The sequence below is a fragment of the Rattus norvegicus genome, chromosome 8 (genome assembly GCF_021556685.1).
Source record: "Rattus norvegicus strain SHRSP/BbbUtx chromosome 8, alternate assembly SHRSP_T2T, whole genome shotgun sequence".
NCBI lineage: Eukaryota > Metazoa > Chordata > Mammalia > Rodentia > Muridae > Rattus > Rattus norvegicus.
The window spans coordinates 49,044,186-49,064,345 of NC_141541.1; the positions used below are offsets into that span (position 1 = coordinate 49,044,186).

At 44.4% G+C, this 20,160-nt stretch overlaps 1 protein-coding gene across 4 annotated transcripts in view; it reads right to left on the reverse strand.

The window, feature by feature from the left end:
* Window positions 1-1,120: 1,120 nt before the first annotated feature.
* Window positions 1,121-20,160, reverse strand: part of Crtam (cytotoxic and regulatory T cell molecule) — a 31,175-nt gene continuing 12,135 nt past the window's right edge. The window contains exons 4-11 of one of the 4 annotated variants that reach the window (XR_015626409.1): window positions 18,886-19,029; window positions 17,255-17,416; window positions 13,797-13,877; window positions 10,276-10,359; window positions 7,283-7,429; window positions 4,810-4,896; window positions 2,646-2,856; window positions 1,121-2,598 (exon numbers count right to left, since the gene is read on the reverse strand). Coding sequence is in view for 3 of the 4 variants with exons in the window: in XM_087560922.1 (XP_087417048.1) it covers window positions 2,732-2,856; window positions 4,810-4,896; window positions 7,283-7,429; window positions 10,276-10,359; window positions 13,797-13,877; window positions 17,255-17,416; window positions 18,886-19,029 (830 nt within the window). In the remaining variant the exon portion in view is untranslated. 4 annotated transcript variants of the gene reach the window in all.

Sequence of the window (20,160 nt, forward strand, 5' to 3'; positions counted from 1 at the left end):
AATGGGCAGTGGTAGAGCTGGGAGATGATAAATTGGTAAATACATTGGGGATACAAAAACATCTCTTAGAGGATGGAATTGTGAATATGGAAAGGGAGACTCTAGAATAAGCTCATGGTTTCAATAGACAGAGTTAAATATACACCAACACATACATAAATATACACACTACACACACACACACACACACACACACACACACACACACACACACACACACATATATATATATATATATATATATATATATTCCAAAGTTCTGTCCATTGAAAGGACTCAGCAATGATGATACCCCAAAAGCAATGACAACTATCACAGACCTGGCTTCTAAATGCCAGTGTCCATTGTTAGACTGAAAACTCTCTTTGCAACTTCTTGTCATCTCCCCACAATCAGCCATGCCTCTCAGGGACAGAGTTATAAGGCTGTGCCATGCTGTGGCCTTGCAGCCCATCCCCCTCAAAGATGTAAGATATGTATGGTCAGAACCAGTACCTGGTTCCTTGTCATGTAGGCTGTGTCAGACCAAATAATATAGTGTAGAACTTGCCACCAGCCCACCAAAGCACAAAGGTTAGGTGTCTGTTTTGTTCTAGTGATTTCTCCCAAGGTTCACCTCTCCTACAGGGGCTATCCCACCCCAAAGCCCAAGCTTGGCCCCAGTGTTTGTAAAACACTCTGCTCTCTCTCTCCCCTCTCTCTCTCCTCTCTCCTCTCTCTCTCCTCCCTCTCTCTCTCTCTCTCTCTCTCTCTCTCTCTCTCTCTCTCTCTCTCTCTCTCTCTCCCTCTCTCCTTAGAAAGCTCATTTTTAAGGGGCAGCTGCTCTCAGCTTCCTTTCTTACTGTTTCCTGCACTTCTGTAACTTAGAACATCCACTAAACGGGACTAGGAATTCTTTGAAAGTTGCTAATGTCAGGACTGGCACAAGGAATGTTTGAATGTCCAGAACAGCAAACAAACGGGTGCCTGAGGATCAACACATGCCTGCCAGGACGACAGAGAAGCTGGCTCCACAGTCTGACTATGAGGTTAGCGATGGATCAGTTTGGAACTCACAGATTACAGCCCACTGAATGACAGAGGAAACCAGAATCTAAGAAAGTACAGACCTAAAAGAAAATAAGTGAAAAGCTTTGAAGTTTAATGAGGAAAATAACAAGCAAAGTTTAGAAGCAAAATACTTAAAGGGGAATGTCTTAGGGGTTTACTGCTGTAAACAGACACCATGACCAAGGCAAGTCTCATAAAGTACAACATTTAATTAGGGCTGGCTTATATAGGTTCAGAGGTTCAGTCCATTATCATCAAGGCAAGAACATGGCAGCATCCAGGCAGGCATGGTGCAGGAGGAGCTGAGAGTTCTACATCTTCATCTGAAGTCTGCTAGTGGAAGACCGGCTTCTAGGCAGCTAGGATGAGGGTGTTAAAGCCCATACCCACAGTGAAACAGCTACTCCAACAAGGCCACATTCAAACCACCACAGCATCCAAGGACCATGAGTGAAAGACATCGATGCTACTTTCCTGACTGAAATGTTTTCTTTGTGGTGATATGTGTCTTTCTTGGGGTAATCAGAGGGTTTCAAGGGGTGTTGAGCATCAGGCCCTTTCACTCTCAACTAATTATGGAAGATCCTCTATGCTGTCTTTATAGTTTGCTATAATTTCGTGATTGTTAAATGGAAAAAAAGTCATTATAGGAGAGGGATAGGACCAGGTGGAGCTGGTGTCTATAATAACACACTCACGATACAGGTGTGTGTATGTATGTGTTTGTGTTGCATGGGTGGGTACAAGCAAGTATGTATGAGTGTGTGCATAGGTGTGTACAAACATGTACAGGGGCGTGCATGTAATACTTGCAAGCTGGTTTTCTCAGATCCAATTAGTGAGAAACGTTTCATTTTTATAAAATCAGAGTTTGCTATGTCATCTAAATTGATCTTTTTTTCACGTAGATAACCAATGGGCATGACAGCCTCTAAAAAAGATACACTCCAGTCTTTATTAAAGTTCTAAAAACCATTCATGAAATCAACAGTCTGTCAACCAAACTCACAGTTTGCTTCTGTCCATGCCCTTGCCATGGTGTAATTTGGTTAAGAACTGCCTGTCAGGTTGGCTCACAGTTTGTAAGGAAGCCCCTTGGCAGCTGAATTCAGCTCTGGTGTTGAGGGTTGTGGATCTCTGGGTAGTCATGTCCACTGCATGCTGTGACATCCCACTTTTCTCTGTTGCCCACATGGCCTCTTCCTAGAGCCTGTCTTGAGAGTAGGCTGCTGGTAGCTCAGGTCTTCTTTGGGTCCTTCTCATGCTTAAGTCCTTCTTGACCAGAAGGAAAGATTTTAAACCAATTCAAATAGTTCCACTCCAGCCCCATATCTAAAAACTGCCGCTCCCTTCGAGGTCAGATGCTCACTGGTCATTTTGACCCTGATCCAAAAGACTTAGCGGAGTCCTCTGGCTCTGAGGTAGTGTTAGTCACAATAGGTTCTTTCTATATTTGTCTTTCAAGGAGGAGCTTTCTGTCCATGGCTTGGTCCTCATGTGGCTGCCCTGGCTCAATGGACGCTGTCTTGAACTGTACTCAGTGGACATCTTATTTTTACACTTGATCTTAGCCAAAAGGCCGAGAAGCGATGGACATCTTATTTTTATGTCACAGTACTTATGATTCTTTCCAGGGCCTGATGCAGCTGCCCCGAAACCCTATCTTCTGTCACTGGGAACACTACACAATACTCTCGGGGACACGACTGTGCTTGCCCTCCATCTTCCAATGCCGGGCACTCTTCTTTGTTTTGGCTCCCGAGTATAACCGCATGATGTAGTTCATGCAATGCTTAGACTGTGAGGCTGAAAGAGAAACACAGGAAATAAGAGTTTTGAACAGTGTTGCATCCATACATTTGAAGCTCCTTGGAGGTCATGCTTTAGCTATAGAACCTAACCTACAATAATCTGGCCTACGTGAATGTTCTGAATGCATTGTTGTGCCTTAATAAAAAAAAAGTAACTTATGTTACATAAACAATATGCTAATCAAACTGAAATAAAAACTCAGCTGCAGAATATATCACATTGCCTTCGGCAAAATCACGTAATAAAAAAAATAACAAGGCCTGTGGAAAACATTAGGTTGGGGCCGAACTCTCAAAACCTCGAGCTAGATGAGATACTGACCCTTTGAAAGCATAAAACAGTGCAGCTTCAGTGTTTGGTTTGAGGCACGGAGGCAATGAGGGTTATGCTAGTTATCTTCACTGTCAATATGATGCTTGGATTGACAAACATCTAGAAAGATCAGTAAAGCACTGTTGTGGGGAGAGGGGTCGGGTATCTGTTGTTTCTAGCAAGAGTGAAGTAGGGCAGAAGCACAAACCCAACTGACAGGCAAGACCCAGTGGAATCAAAGGAAGAAAATGAGGAAGCCAGCAAGCAAATGGGCTCTCTCTCTCTGGGCTCACTTCCTGGCCGCCATTTTGCAAACCTCTGAACCTCCGCGTTCCACCACACTCTCCCCACCACAGTGGGCTGAGACCTTTGAAAGAGCCTTCTTTCCTTTGTCTGTCAGGTGTTTGCCACAGCAGTGAAAACCCAAACCAAAGCTGATGACCATGGGAGGGCAATGGAAATCTGAGCCCAGGAGAAAATCCTTCTGCCTATGAAGACAGACGGCTCCCCATCGCCTTCTGCCTGCGCACGGAGCCCTGAGTGTAGGCGTCCCTTCCAAGTTTTCTTAAAATGGAACTACAGGGGCGTTCGCTTTTTCAGCGCCTGAGCTGAGGGTTTTCCTTTCTCTGCCGAAGCTCCTGATTCTCCTCCCACTGTTTTGCCTTCCCCTCGCAGAGGGAAAACACCACAGGCGGCTACACAAATCATGTGGACACCGGCGCCACTCGCCTGTGCTTTCACACGCCAACAGACAGTAGGTACTTTCCACAGATTTCCCCATCATCTGGTCACTATGTCTCTTTTCCTACTAGAAGCCTGTTTCACACTTGGAAGGGCAAAAAGTAACAAAAAGGTGCAGGTGTTTTAGGAGACTTAACTCCTCCTACGAAAGCCCTCAACCAAAGAAACAGAACCAAGCAGCAAAGACCAGCACATTTCTTGAAATGCCTGGCAAGTCGAAGTTAATTTGCAGAGGACTTATGGAAGGTAGAAGATATAAAATTCTTGCCTTGCTTTTGACCTAGTTTCTGCCTACTAGATTAAAAAAGAAAAAATCGGGAACACACATGTAGGTGTGCAGACCCATACTCCCATCCACCCGCCCACACCCACACACTCTCCTTCCCCTCTAGAGAATTTTTTCACTCTTACTTTGCTGAGAGCATTGTAACAAAGTCATCCAAAGGCCTCAGATATTTCTCTTTAGATTAATTAGGCCTCGAATTGATTTGTTCAGTGAAAAATTTTCAGACACACCGTTTGTGCCAGGCTCCGTGATAGACTTCAAGGATGCAAAAAGAATTAGATTGTTTACTGCCTGACGGGATGCATGGGGTGATATGAAAGGTGCTTCATTGACTGAGGTTTTATGTAGAATCTATCTCAGGCCACAGAGTGACCCTGAGTATGACAACAAGGCCAGAGCTGGCCTTCCTAAAGTGGAAGGCCTTCTACTGCATGAATCTGACCACTTGTGAATTTATCTTTAAAGGCAAGCTTCCTTAAATGTTATAAATAAAGTGGAAGTCTATAAAATCCAATCAAACTTTGATTGTGGTCCCTCCCCACTTTTCCTGAGGTGATCCATGAATGACCCTCACTGATTAAGTCCCGGGCCACACACATTGCACTCACCCTGGCTGTTATTCTCCTGGGAAGATGTTTCCTCATTGTTGGATCTTGATCTGTAGCTTTCTAGAGCTTGCTCTGAAATTTCACTTTCTGCCAAAGAGGAGACTAGGTTACCAATTTCTGCCATCGCAGACAGCATTAGACATGGATGTTTGAATACGATGACATCATGGTCATTGCTGAGCTGTCATGGCCTCCTGGGCCTCGTGGATTCATTAGCTCAATATGTCATCCTACAGTGTTTCTGTGTACCCAAGGGATAGGGGATAAGGTCAAAGGACAGCAGGATAGCAGCAGGCACTGTCCTTCAGAAAGGAACAACTGCTACCAGAATGATGGTGGCCAATCGTCAGTGAGGGTCTTTGAAATAACACTGTGCCGTTTGCCTCCTGCACACACAGAACATCAGACCCTGTCTCATCTTATCTATATGTATTTATTCTATGGTCAAATGACCCTTTACTTGATTTGGTTAGTACACAAGATGTTAGGTAGTCATTATGGCACTTTCATGCTTATCGTGCTGGTTTGAATAAGAATGACCGGTGTAGGCTCACAAACTTGAATGCTTAGTCATTAAGGCTTGCAACTGTTTGGGAAGGATTAGAAGGTGTGGCCTTGTTGGAGGAGGTGTGTTTCCAGTAGTGGGATTTGAGATATCAAAAGCCCATACCAAGCCCAGTCAGTCTCTCTCTCTCTCTCTCCCCCTGTGGATCAAGGTGCATAACTCTTTTTTTAAAAAAAATATTTATTTATTTATTTAATACATGTCAGCACCCTGTTGCTCACTTAGAACACACTAGAAGAGGGCATCGGATCCTATTCAGATGGTTGTGAGCCACCATGTGGTTGCTTGGAATTGAACTCAGGACCTCTGGAAGGGCAGTCAGTGCTCTTAACCGCTGAGCCACCTCTCCAGCCCCAAGATGTATAACTTCTTAGTTACTTCTCCAGCACCATGCCTGTCAGGCCATTGCCACACTCCCCTCCACCATGATAATGGACTAATCCTTTGAATCTGTAATCAAGTCCTCAGTTAAACGCTTTCTTGTATAAGTTGCCTTGGTCATGGGGTCTCTTCATATATATATCGCTGTAGTTTTCTCCTGTTTACCTCCCACCAGCTCTCTATTACCCACCCCTCGGATCTCTTGCTCCATTCCACCATTCCTCTAGGCTTCCTTCTGCTTTTATGTCATATACATTTTCTGCACATGAGAGAAAACACATGCATTCATTTCCCTCTCATTGCCCACTCTTGGTCACTCCCTTGGGTCTGTCTATAATGAGTTATTTCTTCACATGACTATTCAGATAAGCTTGAACTAAACTATCAAGTGTAATGCTTTTAAGTCACGGATATTCAAAGATGCAGTATTTTGAGCCTTTACAAAGAATTTTCTTTTACTAGAGGCCTTGGGCCATAAGTAACTAAATCAGCTTTGTCCAGCAGCCATTTAAGTCAGGTCATTTAAAACACTCTAAAAGTTATAGTCAAAAAATAAGGTGGGGTGGGGGAGAAATCAATTTCAATATATTTTAGTTAACTGGTATACCTCAAATAGGATATTATGTTTGGGCAGTTTATAGAGACTCATGGCGAGTCAGAGGCTTGACAGTCATCCCGTCTCCTGTCTACTATCTTGTCTTTTTGTGTATTTGCAGTTCTTATACAGGTGGTCACAGCTGCTACGTGCTCCTGACGCCAGCAGCCTTGCTGTATCTAGAGGACAGCATTTCATGGCATCTCCCCACCCTCTAGCTTTTACAGTCGTCCCAACCTCATGAAGAAGGGCTTTCATCCTGTACCTGTTTATGAAACAAATTTATAGAATTATTCTGAACACCTTTGAAAGCCTTGTCAAGCTCTGCTATATGTTGAGTATATGTATTTCTAATAGAGATTTTCTAGCTATTTTTTTATTTTGACTTGTTTATTACTATGTTATTATTATGACTGGCATACTTTCGGTTTTGATGGTAACTCTTTCATTAGAATGCTTGGGGGGTGGCAAGGAAATGACTGGTATCTTATGGACGAGTAGGGCTGAGTACATTGTTGCAAACTACAAAAGGCCGCAGATGTTTATCCATTAACTAGAACACAAGGAACTCGGGATCACCTGTCTTAGAGGCTCACATGGCCCTAGCATCTGGAGTGATACCTGGCATGCAGTGGGCGCTCAGGGAGTGAACAGGTGAACTGGCTCAGTCTTTTGTCAACAAGAGCATCTGCGGTCCAGCCCCAACTCCCATAGCTTCTTTGGTTTCTGTCTATCTGACGCTTTTTGAGCATGTTCCCTGGATATCCACAGACCGTGTTTGCTGGGAAACGAGTGATTGCTTATTGGAGTCACACCCTTACTGGTCAGCTTGCACATCAGTTAAGAGAGGAGCTTCGGCTGGCAGTCTTTCCCTTCTGTCTAGTCAGCTGTTGGACTCTGTACAGACCTCACGGGGTTCTCTGTCCACTCACCCTTCTTCCATATCACGTGCGCTTTACGAAGCTTCATGATGAAGAGCTGAATGATGATGAAGAGGATGAAAATGAGGAAGGACACCAGCGTGAGCAGCAGGATGCCACTATTCCTCCTGGCCAGCCCTGAATGCTGAGCACTGGCTTCTGTAAGGAGATCGAGACAGCGTTAGGCAATTTGGGTTAGGCATCATGGAACGCGATGGTTAGCTTTCATCTTTCTTTCTCTATTTTTGTCCTTTCTTGAGATAAGTTCTCATTATGCAGCCCTGGCCAGCCTGGAACTTGGCTACATAATCCAGGCAGTCCTTAAATTCACTGGGACCAACTTGTTTTTACTTCCCTAGTGCTGGGGTTTAATGGCAAGTGACACCACACCTGTCTGTGACACTTAATTTTAATTGTCAGCTTGACACAGTGTAGATTCATGGATGATCTCAGGGAGTGGCTAAATCCTGATGGCCTGCGGGAATGTCTGTGGAAGAGTCTTGACTGCATAGTTTCAAAGGGAAGACCCAGGCCATTGTGGGTGGCACCATTCTCTAGGTTTGGGTTCTGGACTGCATAAAAGCAAAGAAAGTAAGCTGAGGAACAGGCATTCATGCATTCATTCCCATTCTGCTCTGAATTATGAATGGGCCAGCTGCTTCAAGTTCCTGCCTTGACTTTCCCACAATTAGAGACTATAACCTGGAATTGTAAGCCAAATAAGTCCTTTTTCCCTTCAAGCTGGCTTTGTGAGGATGTTTAACATAGCAGTAGAATGCAGCCAGGACAAAGATACACACACACAACACACACACACACACACACACACACACACACACACACACACATCTATCTATATCATTTCTCCAATACGGTATGGACCAAAAGACAGCTCAGCTCAGGGGATGGGCCAGATTTACCCCAGAAGTTAAGCATGTGTGCTGTTCAGCTCTCTGAGACAAGCGAATGGGCAATAGAGACAAAGCAAACCCATGGATGACTTGAAAAGTTGTTTTCTAAATGACATAGATATTTAGTTCTTTTTGTCATTTCTAGAGAGAACATACGAGAATATTGACTTAAATCACAGTCTGGGAATTTTAAGTAGCTATGAGGAATGCTTGTTCATTACAATGTAACTCAGAATCCCAGGAGACTATTAAGGTAAAATCTATCCAAATAAAGCAAAATGCTGTGTACCCTGACTAGATTAAATGTGGTCCTCGTAAAGGCATTAGGGAGATGCTTGAGGAACTCTTGAAAATCATTTTAAACTAGTATGTCATTTTGCCCAATGTCCTTCACCTCAGCCGGCAGGCTCAGGATTAAGGAATGGTGGCTATGTGAAGAGCATAGTACTTGAACCTGCCTAGGACGTAATCCCTATGCCTTAGGAGATAATTTTCTCTTTATAAATAAATACATTAAAAAGGCAACAAAAGTAAGCCATGCTAAGTTCCAGAACCATGCGTACTTATCAAATAGTGTGTCTAGGACTGCAGAGACAAAGTTTGAACCCGAGGCTGCATACGTCAGGGAGGCTTTCAGTAGACTTTAGCTTCGGGAGAGAAGTAAGAGCATTAGGGTGAATCCTCTCCTGCTGTGAGGTAGGAGGTTACAGGGCAGGGCTGTTGAGACAGAACGATGCCTTCAGAGCATCATGAAACGTGCAGAGGCTTTCTAGATGCAGGGATGCAGAGGTAGGCATCAGAGTTCACCTTAGGCAGAAGAAGGGCTTGTGTGGTATGTTGTAGATCATGGGAAACCAGAAATGTTCTCAGAGCACAAGTGTGCAAGCAACAAGGCTATGTTTCCATGGTGCTAAGTCTGGACCAGAAGTAGAAGAGCTGAAGCCACAAGATGATTAAATAGACCATACACCAGGAAGAGAAGACCCAAGAGCCATTGGCTGCTACTTGTGTGTGCATGTGTGTGCATCTAGATCTGTATCTACACCCAGAAACAAGGGCTGGGAGTATGCAATGCTTTGAACATGCTATTTTGTGGATAAAGGATGCGACTTGAATTTTTAGAAATGTTGAGCTTAGGGGAGAGGACATTTGACTAAAGACACAGAAAGAATAGAAGGAAAGGGCTGGCGAGATGGCTCAGCAGGTAAGGGTGCTTGCCGCCAAGCCTGGTGACCTGAGTTTGATTCCTGGGACACACGTAGTGAAAGGGATGAGCCAACTCACGAAGTAAATAGCTAACTAAATAAGTAATCATGCAATAAACTTTTAATAAAAGGGACATGGAGTAGAAATGAGATTGATGACCAGAAGGACACTCTGTAAATAGAAGTGTGGGGCTCTTCCACATATAGGCAGCAAGAAAGAACTCGGGAGTGAGCCAACCTTCTATGAACGAAGGAGAGCTAGTCGGGGACTGTAGCTCTGTGGTCAGTGCAGGCATAGTGTGTGTGTGTGTGTGTGTGTGTGTGTGTGTGTGTGTGTGTGTGTGTGTGTGTGTGTAATCTTGGGTTTAATTCCCAAATAACAAAATGTTAGCAAAGACAGGGTGAAACAGTGAAGTGGAGAACACTCACACTTAAGAACTCAGAGGAGGAGCGGTAAGAGCACTGGCTGCTCTTCCAGAGGACCTGTGTTTTATTCTCAGTGCCTACACTGTGGCCCACAACAGCCTGTAACCCCAGTTTTAGGGGATCTAGTGTCCCCTTCTAACCTCTATGGGCACCAAGCACACACTTGGTACAACATTAACAAATATTCAGGCAAATGCTCGTGCCCATGAGAAAGGAATTCTTTTAAAATAAGAGCCCAGAGGAAGAAGTAGGGTTAGTTAAGTAGAGTTATAGAGATGTGGTAGTTAGCAAAAATAACAGGACTAGGTAGTAGGTTAAGGAAGCCAAGTGACAACCAAGTCGAGATGGGACATCTCATTAGGGTAGAAGCTCAAGGAAAACAAGGACTGAAAAAGGCCATGGGACACAGGACTAGGAGGTCAGAATATCACACAGGTGTTCTGAGTGCACCTGTGACACTCACCAGTGATCACGACAGGGTCTTGAGTGGCATGTTCTTTCTCTTCCTTGTCAGTCTCCGGCATACTGGAATTTTCCATCATTGAGACTATGGTGGGAGTAAAACATGATACACATCACATATATGTGACTCATCCTATAATGATTCCAGCTTGACCATCCCTTTAAACCTGCTGATACACACTTGTGATGTGATGGTGTGGACATGTGGACCGTAAGAGAAATTTAGGTCCAGAAGGCTTCACCCACATGAAAAACTAAGGCTCCTGCCTGAGTACATGCTCCTTTAACAAATGTTTATTTTATGTGAATGGGTATTTTGTCCCTATGTATGTCTGGGCATTACAGTGATTGCCGAGTACCCGAGGAGGCCGGGAGAGGTTGTCAGGTCCCTTGGAGTTACACTTGGTTGTCAGCCATCTTGTGAGTGCTGGGAATCGAACCTGGGTCCTCCAAAAGAGTCAGTGCTTTTCACTGAGTCATTTCTCCAGCCCAGACCAAGTTCATTTAAGGAAGTGGTGTTGCTCTCTCTCTCTCTCTCTCACTCTCCCTCTCTCTCTCTCTCTCTCCCAGGAAGGCCTTCACTGGCTGTGGCTCCTTGATGGACAGACCTCAATTTGGGGTCAACTTCTTCATCATTCCTCTCCCTCTCTTTTTCTCCCTCCCCCCCTTTCTCTCCCTTCTTCCCTCCCTCCCTCCCCCATCTCCCCTCTCTCTTTCTCCTTTTCTACATAGCCCATGATGACCTGGAACTCCTGTGTAGACCAGGCTGACCTTGAACTCACAGAGCTCTTCCTGCCTCTGCCTCTTAAGTGCTGGATTTAAAGGTGTACTCCATCATGCCCAGCCTCCATCTTACTTTTTGAGACAGGTTCTCTCTCACAGAACCTGCTAGACTGGCTGGTCAGAGAGCCTTGAGGCAACACCCAGCTCTGTCTCCCTGATGCCGAGGTTAATGTAGCTGCAGACTCTTACATGGGTCCTGGGGATGTGAACTCGGGTCCTCGTGCTTGTGCAGAGGACCCCTGGGCCATCCCCCCAGCCCCTGTGATAGGTTGCTCTAAACTATGAATCCTCTACTATGCTGCAGAATACTAGAACTTAGTCTATCCCTAACCGCCCTTTGGCATTCATTATCCAACTTCCTCCCTGCCCCCTTCCCCCTTCCTTCCCTCCTGAGTTTCTCCTAATAATAATTACCGTTCTGTTCACTTTTACTTTTAGGTCAGCATTCGTAGCTCTCACATATGAGAAAGAACATGCAGCCTTTGTCTTTCTATGTCTGTCTTATTCTGCCTTGAAGTAGCAGTTTCTCAAAAATAAAAAGTCATAAATGGCCAGACTCCGTTCGTTTTCTTGATAAAGGCAGCCCTTTACTGAACATCCAGAGTGTACTGGCTGTGTTGGTGTCTCACCTTGACTCTCAGAGAAAGATTTTCAACAGTGAAGCAAAGGGTGTAGTCCCGAAGCAATCGAGTAGCACAATTAACAAGAAAATTCCCAGTTTTCTAATTTGGGAAGTCAACCAAAGCCCTTATTCCTTGCTTCCTCTCTGTGTGAGACCGGCTAGGGAGAAGGTCCGAAGGATGCTTCGAAAGAACCACGGACCAAGGAGGGACAGGGATAGCATCTGGGGGACACTTGGGTAGAAAGGCTCGCTCAGCAAAGCTCTTACTGCTGTGTTAGAGTCTCAACTGCCAATCTAAAGTCTGAATGTCCTGCTTTTAGAAACGGGATGAATTGTGAGGTTTCTGTAGGTGAACTGGAACAACACAATAGCTTTTCTGGAGTTTTGTTTTGTTTTTTGTCTCCAATACCCTCTCCTCGGCTGCAGGGTTTTATCGGCGCATTGCACAGCGCCACTGTGTGGCCCCGAGGGGAATGAAGCCTCCTGTCCTCAAAACAGATTATTAACGGTAATACGACTGCAGAAATTGAAAGCTGGGAAGAATTTTACAGACCCCGTCTCTTAAATCCTATGTTGGATATGAAAATGCGGGGCAGAAAATTGAGTTGTTCAGTTGTGGTACCAGGCAATTTAAAAACAACCGGATTCTGAACGCGTTTAAAAATACTGGATTGTGGGGTTGGGGATTTGGCTCAGTGGTAGAGCGCTTGCCTAGCAAGCACAAGGCCCTGGGTTCGGTCCCCAGCTCCGAAAAAAAGAATAGGAAAAAAAAATATTGGATTGTTAAAGCGAGGATGGGCTGCCCCACTTCATAATGTTTTCAATTTCCACCACTCTTCAAAAAACAAAACAAAACAAAATAAAACAAAACAAAAACAAAAAACAAAAAACAAAAAATCCCTGCATAGTATACATTGTACTTTTTAGTGTTAAAAACCTCCAAACATTTACTTTTCAATATTACTCAGGACACAGTGATTTTTTTTAAATGTGATCTGATGCTCAAAACTATGAACATGATAATGATCCCAAAACATTTACCCTACCAGATGGAATTATTTTAGATAGAGAATATGCAGGAATACATACCTTTCTGAGGGAGACTAACTGCTGTGCTCAAAACACTGATAAACTCACTCACCAATTCATTCATTCATTCACTCATTCATTCATCCACATGCCTACCTGTTCTGCATTTTCTATGTACCCACTATTGCCCCATTCAATGCTGCATAAAGTTAAATGAATTACATGGTAGTTAGCTGGTTCATTCATTATCTAAATTACGAGAATTTCTAAATCTTCTGCTCAACCCAGTCAAAAGTGACCCATGTTCTTAATAACCAAGTGCCTTCAAATGTGGCTTAGAAGGTGAGTGGGCTCATTAATTACAATACTCCTGTCCCAGCTCCTACTCTCTGTTGGAAGGAAATCTTTATGTTAGGAACAATACACTCAGAAAACCAAGAGCAAATCTCCTAAATGACTGCAGCCCTGACTTTACCTCAGAGGGAATTCACATGCCACAGTCATATGTGCAGGAGAGTGTGTGTGTGTGTGTGTGTGTGTGTGTGTGTGTGTGTGTGTATACACGCGCACACGCTTAAACACCTCCAGCTAAAAATCTCTGAGCTCATAGGGCCCTATGACACCAAGCTCTAAGAACTCATGGCCTGACTCTCCCAGGACACCACAAAACTGGAATCAGTTGGACAGGGATCTACATAGTCTTTTGAAAGATAAATCTAAATGCTAGGGACATGGTTTAGTGGGTAAAGTGTTCAGCATGCAAGTGTGAGGGCTTGAATTTTGTTACCCATAACTCACATGAAAGTCAGACACAGCAACACATGCCTGTAACCCCCACACTGGGACGCAGAGACAAAAGGATTCTGAGAGGCTTACTGGCCAGTCAGTCCAACTGAACGGTGAGCTATGGGTTCAATAAGAGACCTTGTCTCAAAAACCAACCAACCAACCAACCAACCAACCAACCAACCAACCAACCGATTAACCAACTATTCGACGAACTAGTCAACCAACCAATCAATCAGAAGCAGACAGAAGGAAGGATTGAGGAAAGAAACCAACTAGGTTTCCGTGACTTTGAGACTTACCTGTACTCGTGGGCTGCTGGAGGGCTTGGGAGGAGAGAGAGCTCTGCTCAGGGGCCTCTGAGGTTGTTTCTTGATCTGCCACTAAAAAGGGGGAAAAACAAAATTCTGCTACCACCGAGATCAGCTTTAGCCACATCGCGCTCAGCGTCATAGCGCACAGAGCCTGCCTGCTACCCACTTCTGAGGGTTGTGCTAAAACCTGGAGTCCCCCACTTTGTGCTTTGAATCTTTCCCCTGCTGCTTGCCCATCTGCCAGGTGACCTGGCTAGGAGCACAGCATGCTGGGGCCCCTGTGTGCAAGGACATTTGGCGGTAGCCGGCGGAGGGCATTTTTCTGCACAGACCTATCGGTTCCTGTCTGTCCAGCTGCATATGGACATTTTCCTATATTCATAGAAAATGCGCTTCCATATCATTGACCCATTTCTCCAGTCGCAGACTGAGCAGAATCTCAGTGCTACTACCTGCGTGATCCTCAGTGGTTTGAGCAAAATGCTTAGTTTATCCAAATGCTTAATTTCCCTTATTGTGAAACACAGTTGCTAGCTTTTGCTCGTGTGTGTGTGTGTGTGTGTGTGTGTATGTGTATGCGCATGTAGTAATAATAACTTCACAAATACAAGGTATTTAGTACAATGACTATTTACTAAGTGAGATGATCACCATTCTGTAACATAAAGAAATGTTAGTGGATATTTCCAGAGAATCAGTTTAGATCATATTCACAAGTCAACGAAAAGACTAGCATCCAGGAAGCATGTAAGTGTCTAAGAGTCTAACTGTGTCTGTCATCATACAATATGTAATAGGTGGGGTTGGCGGGTATCATGTCCTAAAATTTATGAATACTTCTCACTGTTCATTTAATCAAAGAATTTTCTGTAGCTTAAAATTGTGATTTTAGTGATTATTTAAATACTTAAGTATGGGGCTGGAGAGATGGTTCAGTGGTTAAGAGCACTGACTGCTCTTCCAGAGGTCCTGAGTTCGGTTCCCAGCAACCACATGATGGCTCACAACCATCTGTTTACTTTCTTTCTTTTTTTTTTCCCAGAGCTGGGGACCGAACCCAGGGCCTTGCGCTTGCTAGGCAAGCGCTCTACCACTGAGCTAAATCCCCAACCCCGCTCACAACCATCTGTAATGGGATCTGATGTCATCTTCTGGTGTGTCTGAAAACAGTTACAGTGTATTTATATGTATAAAATAAATGAATCTTTTTTTAAAAAAGTCTAGATACTTAAGCATTTAAGTAATTTAATAAGTAATTGTGGGTAAATTTTTTGAGGAAAACAAGGAGAATTATAGAAAAACCATTAAAGTATTTCAGAAGTTCCCTTTATCCATGGAGATACAGTTTTGTTTGCTTTTTGAGCTTTTTGCTGTCTCACCGATGTTTGTAACATGGTTGTTTTTCATAAAACTATGCAATGTTTGTTTATATATAGTAGCCTTGCAATTTTAAAAGAACTGTGTATTTTAAATTTCTAAATTTTAATTACTAATAGGTAAATATTATCAGAGATATTTTAAATAGGTTCTTCGTGGTCCTCAGTTATTTTTAAGCGTGTGAAAGGCGGGCTGGGGAGATGACCCAGTTGGCAAATGCCTGCTGCTTAAGTGTGGTGACCTGAGTTAACATCCTCAGCACCCACATGAGAACCAGAACAGCACAAATCTGTACTCCCAGGACTCAGAGGCAAAAAACAGGCAGATCCATGGAGCGCGCTGGCCTGCCTGTCTCACAAACCAGTGATCTCTAGGTTCAGTGAGAGACTGTCTCAAAAAGTAAGATTAGACAGTGACTGAGGAAGATGTCAGCCTCTGGTCACATACACATTCACCTACACCCGCCCTGGTACACCATGCATATACCCACATGAACATACATACATAGACACACACACACACACACACACACACACACACACAGTGTGGGAGGTGCTTACATTGAAAATGGTTGAGAACTGTGACTCAGTGCTGTAAAACCCCACTCCCACCTTAGTGTTTTAATATTTAAAAAAATAAAAAATGAATTTTTTCATTAATGTTTATAACATGGTTACTTTTCATAAAACTGTGCAATGTTTGTTTACATATAGTAGACTTAGTATTTTAAAATAACTTAACAGTGTATTTTAAATTTCTTGGTTTTAATTACTAACATGTAAATATTAGCAGAGACAATTCAAATAGGACTAAATGTTCCTTCCTCACTTGGGATCCTGAACCAATGAAACAAATCGGTCCCCAGACAATTCTTGCTCTAGTCTCTAGAAACACTGCATATTCCTAGATGAGATGCATCCTAAGATGGACCTCTGTTCCCTGCATCCCACCCAGAGGATGCTGCGGGTGAAAGGACTCAGAATGCTTACCTGCAAACGTGCTTTAAAGCATTCTCAGCTAGTGAGCGTGATTTAAACTGATTGGTGAACAAAATATTTGTGCTATCTTGTAGGGGTGGTTCTGATGCTAAGGTCCTGTACCCCAATTGGTTCTTGAACTATCAGTAAAGACGCTATGGGCCAATTGCAGGGCAGAAAGAATAGGAGGAACTTCCAGGTCCCTGTAGGCAAGGGGCAGACGTAGGAGAGGAAGAGAGGGTTCATCAAGCTTCAGAAAGAAAAAGCCGACCAGTCATGTGAGATGTCAGGTGGAGCAGCCAAAGGCCACTTCTACAGGCTGGAGGTTGGGGATGCTGAGCTGAGACTGAAGGTGGCTGAACAACTGAAGTTTTAGGGTTCAGATGTAGGGTGCTGATCTGGGAGCACTGGGAAGGTGTGGGAGCTGAAGTAGATTGGGGGCACCCAGCAACTGACCCAATAAGGCAAGTTGAAATTGAACAATTATGTGTGTCTGTGTTTTTCATCCACGGATCCAATATCCTCTGGGCAGGGGCTGCCTGTTCCCAGAGTAAAGGTAGGTAACAAAAGCTACACGAAGCACTGTGTGGCTCATCAAAGGAAAATAATTCCTAGAGATCCAGCATGGTTAGAGAGTTAGTAGGTAGGTAGCTGTGACGGTTACTATCTGTTGTCAGTTTGACACACTTGGCAAGAAGGAACATCAAGTGGAGAATCCCTCCTTTTGGATTGGCCTTCTTGGGAGTCTGTGAGCCATTGTCTTGATTGATGATTGACACGGGAAGGCTTAGCCAAGGGTTGAGCTGTGCCACCCCTTGACTGGGTTCTATAAGAAAGCAGGCTGTACAAGCCACGAGGAGCAAGTCAGCAAGCAGCACCCCACCCTGGCCTCTGCTTCAGTTCTTGCCTTCATGTCCCTGCCCTGAGTTCTCTCAGTGATTGATTGTGAACTGAGAGCTGTATGGCTAAATTAACCCTTTCCTTCTTTAAGTCGCTTTTGGTCAGTGTTTTATCGCAGCATCATGGAAGGAGACTAGGACAAAAGTGCAATATTAGGATAACCTAACGACAGCTAAACATAACTATTCTTACCCAAATCTCCAAACCGGAAGGGAGCAACCAGCTTCCTTCCTTGCAAGCCCTTGTGCCGGATAACGCAGTGCACGGTTGAGTTTTTGCCATAGCTGCGGACTACGAGCGTGCTGGTGGTGTTACTTATTTTCCCATCAGCTTCAAATTCATGGTGAAGTTCACCTACACCGCAATTTAAAGAGACGGGAATGGTTATGGCTACGGAACTCTGATGCATGGCTCACGCAGCAAGCAGAACAGCCAGTGTGGGTTGGGCGTGGCCACAGGATAAGCAGCAAGCAGTGGGTCAAGGAGAGTGGGCGTGTCTCTACAAACACTTTACTACCATGGGGGGAGGGGGCGGGGAGGCGGGAGGGAGTGGGGGAGGGGGCCGGGGAAGGGGGCTGGGGACGGGGACGGGGACGGGGAAGGGGGGCGGGGGGAGATGATCTAAGCGTACAGTAGTTGCACAAGAAGGGCAACTTAATGTCACAAAATACAAAGCCTGAGCTTATGAACGTTACATTAATGAAGGCGTTTCATAATGAAGTAGATTTCTGTTGGACTGGAAGACAGATCTGAGCCTTAAGGCTTTTCTATTTAGAACTCCGTTTAATGCACAGTCTCTCGCAGCATTAAAGGGCAGAGACGACTGTACCGCCAGCAGAGGCAACATGTACTGAAATGTCAGCAAACCGTATGGAAATGTTTCCCCCAAGTCACAATTAGTTATTCTGTTTCCAGTAAAGATAGGCTCCTTATTTTTACAGTATGAGAACCGTTTTCAACGCGGGGTTCAGGAAGTAGTTCAAACTGGCCTGGGACTCATCATGTAGCTCAGCCTGGCCTCAGGCACACAGCCCTCTTGCCCCGACCTTCCAGACACTGGGATTGGATGTATGGCCCACCACTCAGGCATCTCAGAAGGTCTTTATCTGTCTCTGTGTGTGCAAGAACAGTGTCACACATAAGAAAGGCTTTGTGTGTTTGATTACAGACACTTCCTGACCTCAACTAGGACTAGGACTTACCCTTAAGATGTAAAAAAGCACACACATGCCCACTCACAGGTACAAGCAATGGTTCTTGTTTGAACTGCCTTCAGCCCAGAATTGAATACAATTCCTGCATGACTCAAAAGTTTGTCACGAAATATTCTTTGCAGTAGACAGTGTTGCTACATGGAAGGGTAACGCAAGGCTTCGAGGTGTGCCTGAGGTTGATTGAGTTGGAGCATTAAGAAACTTCCCACAAAAGTACTTCAATTCATGTGGTGTTTCTTGGGATGTAGCCGCTTGGTAAGCTGAATATCTTGTGTGGGCATCTAGTGCTAAGCATGTTTCCAATTTTATAACTTCGTCTCCAAGCTTAAGCTCAGGATTCCGCTTCCTTCAGGGAATTTTGTCAGTTTTTAAGAAGTATTATAAATAACTCATTTCGTATTTCTACCTTAATTTAAAAACATATGATTTGAGATAGCCTTTTAACGTTAGACAAAACATCCATTAATACAATGCTAATTTCTCTGGAGTGAACTGAGGTCTAGAATGGTGTCTTTGGACACATGGTGCCACCAGAGGGCGCCACGACACTTTAAAAAGCTCTTGGAGCGTTCAGAAAGGAAACAAAGAACCCTCTTTCTCTGCTCTTACCATCGATCTCCAGACCGCCCCCCAGGAGCCAGGTGACCTGCGGAGGGGGCTTGCTTCTCTCTGTGGAACACTTCAGCACAACAGATTTCTCTCCGTTCTGCCTTCTGAGAACCAAAGCTTCCACAGTTGGCTGGAAAGGCGTCACTAGAAGAAAATTAAAAAAAATTTTTTTTTCTGTGCTAAATTAGTTGTAGGTGTGCATGTGTGCACAGACATGTAGAGACCAGAGATAGATTTCAGGCACACTCTTTGATCGCTATCTATCACTGGCTCTAGAACTCATGGATGCAGCTAGGCTGGCCAGCTAGTGAGCTGTAGGGACAAGTCTGTCCCTCTATCAGTGCGGGAGTGATGTGCCCAGCTTTAATGAGGGTAGTGGGCATCCTAACTCAGTCTGTCTGCCTTGTGTGGCAATCACTTTCCTGAATGAGGCACCTCCCCGTCTACCTGCTCTGCGTATGTTGACAAAAAACATCATCTGTAAATTGTAGGGTTTGCTATAGGGTAATTATTTAATTACAGGTCATATGTCTGGCTTAACATTTCCCAGAATCCATTTGTGTTATGCTTCCAAAGAACCAAGCTGGCTGAGGACAGGATGTTTGCTACTGAGTACATGACTAACTCCTCAGAATTCCCAAAGAGACTTTGTTAGAACAGCCGTCTAGATGGGATGTAGCACTAAGCTTGGTTGCTAGCACACGAGGGAGAGACCTGACTTTCAGTCCCCTGTCTGTCACCAGCTAGCTGTAGAAACAGACAGATCGTCCGACCTCTTGGTACCTCACCTGTAACACAAAAGAGTTGGCTTTTCAGCTTTAAACTTAAGTTTATGCAAATAAGCACAGAGTGCATTTCTTAGGCCCCTCCTCACTCCAAAAGGACATTCGTGTTTGCAAGGACCCATTGGTCTTTTCTCTTTGTACTTCTGCCCCAGAAATCATTTTCAGCTGGGCATACATCCCCTTTTCCAATCCTACTTTTGTTTTCATGGAGAACAGCACTTGTGTGCATTTACTGAATCCGTGCAGACACAGGGGAAGCACTGACTGAGTCAGGGCGGGCTCAGTATACTTGTTGACACCACAGATATGGGAAAGAGAGACTAATAGTCTGGCTGTGGATTTAGATCCTATGCATTAGTTAGAACAGCAGTTCTCAGCCTGTGGGTCACGACCCCTCTAGGGGTTGTACAATCTTTTCACAGGGGTCGCCTAAGAGCATCAGAAAACACAGACATACACACCATGATCCATAACAGTAGAAAAATTAATA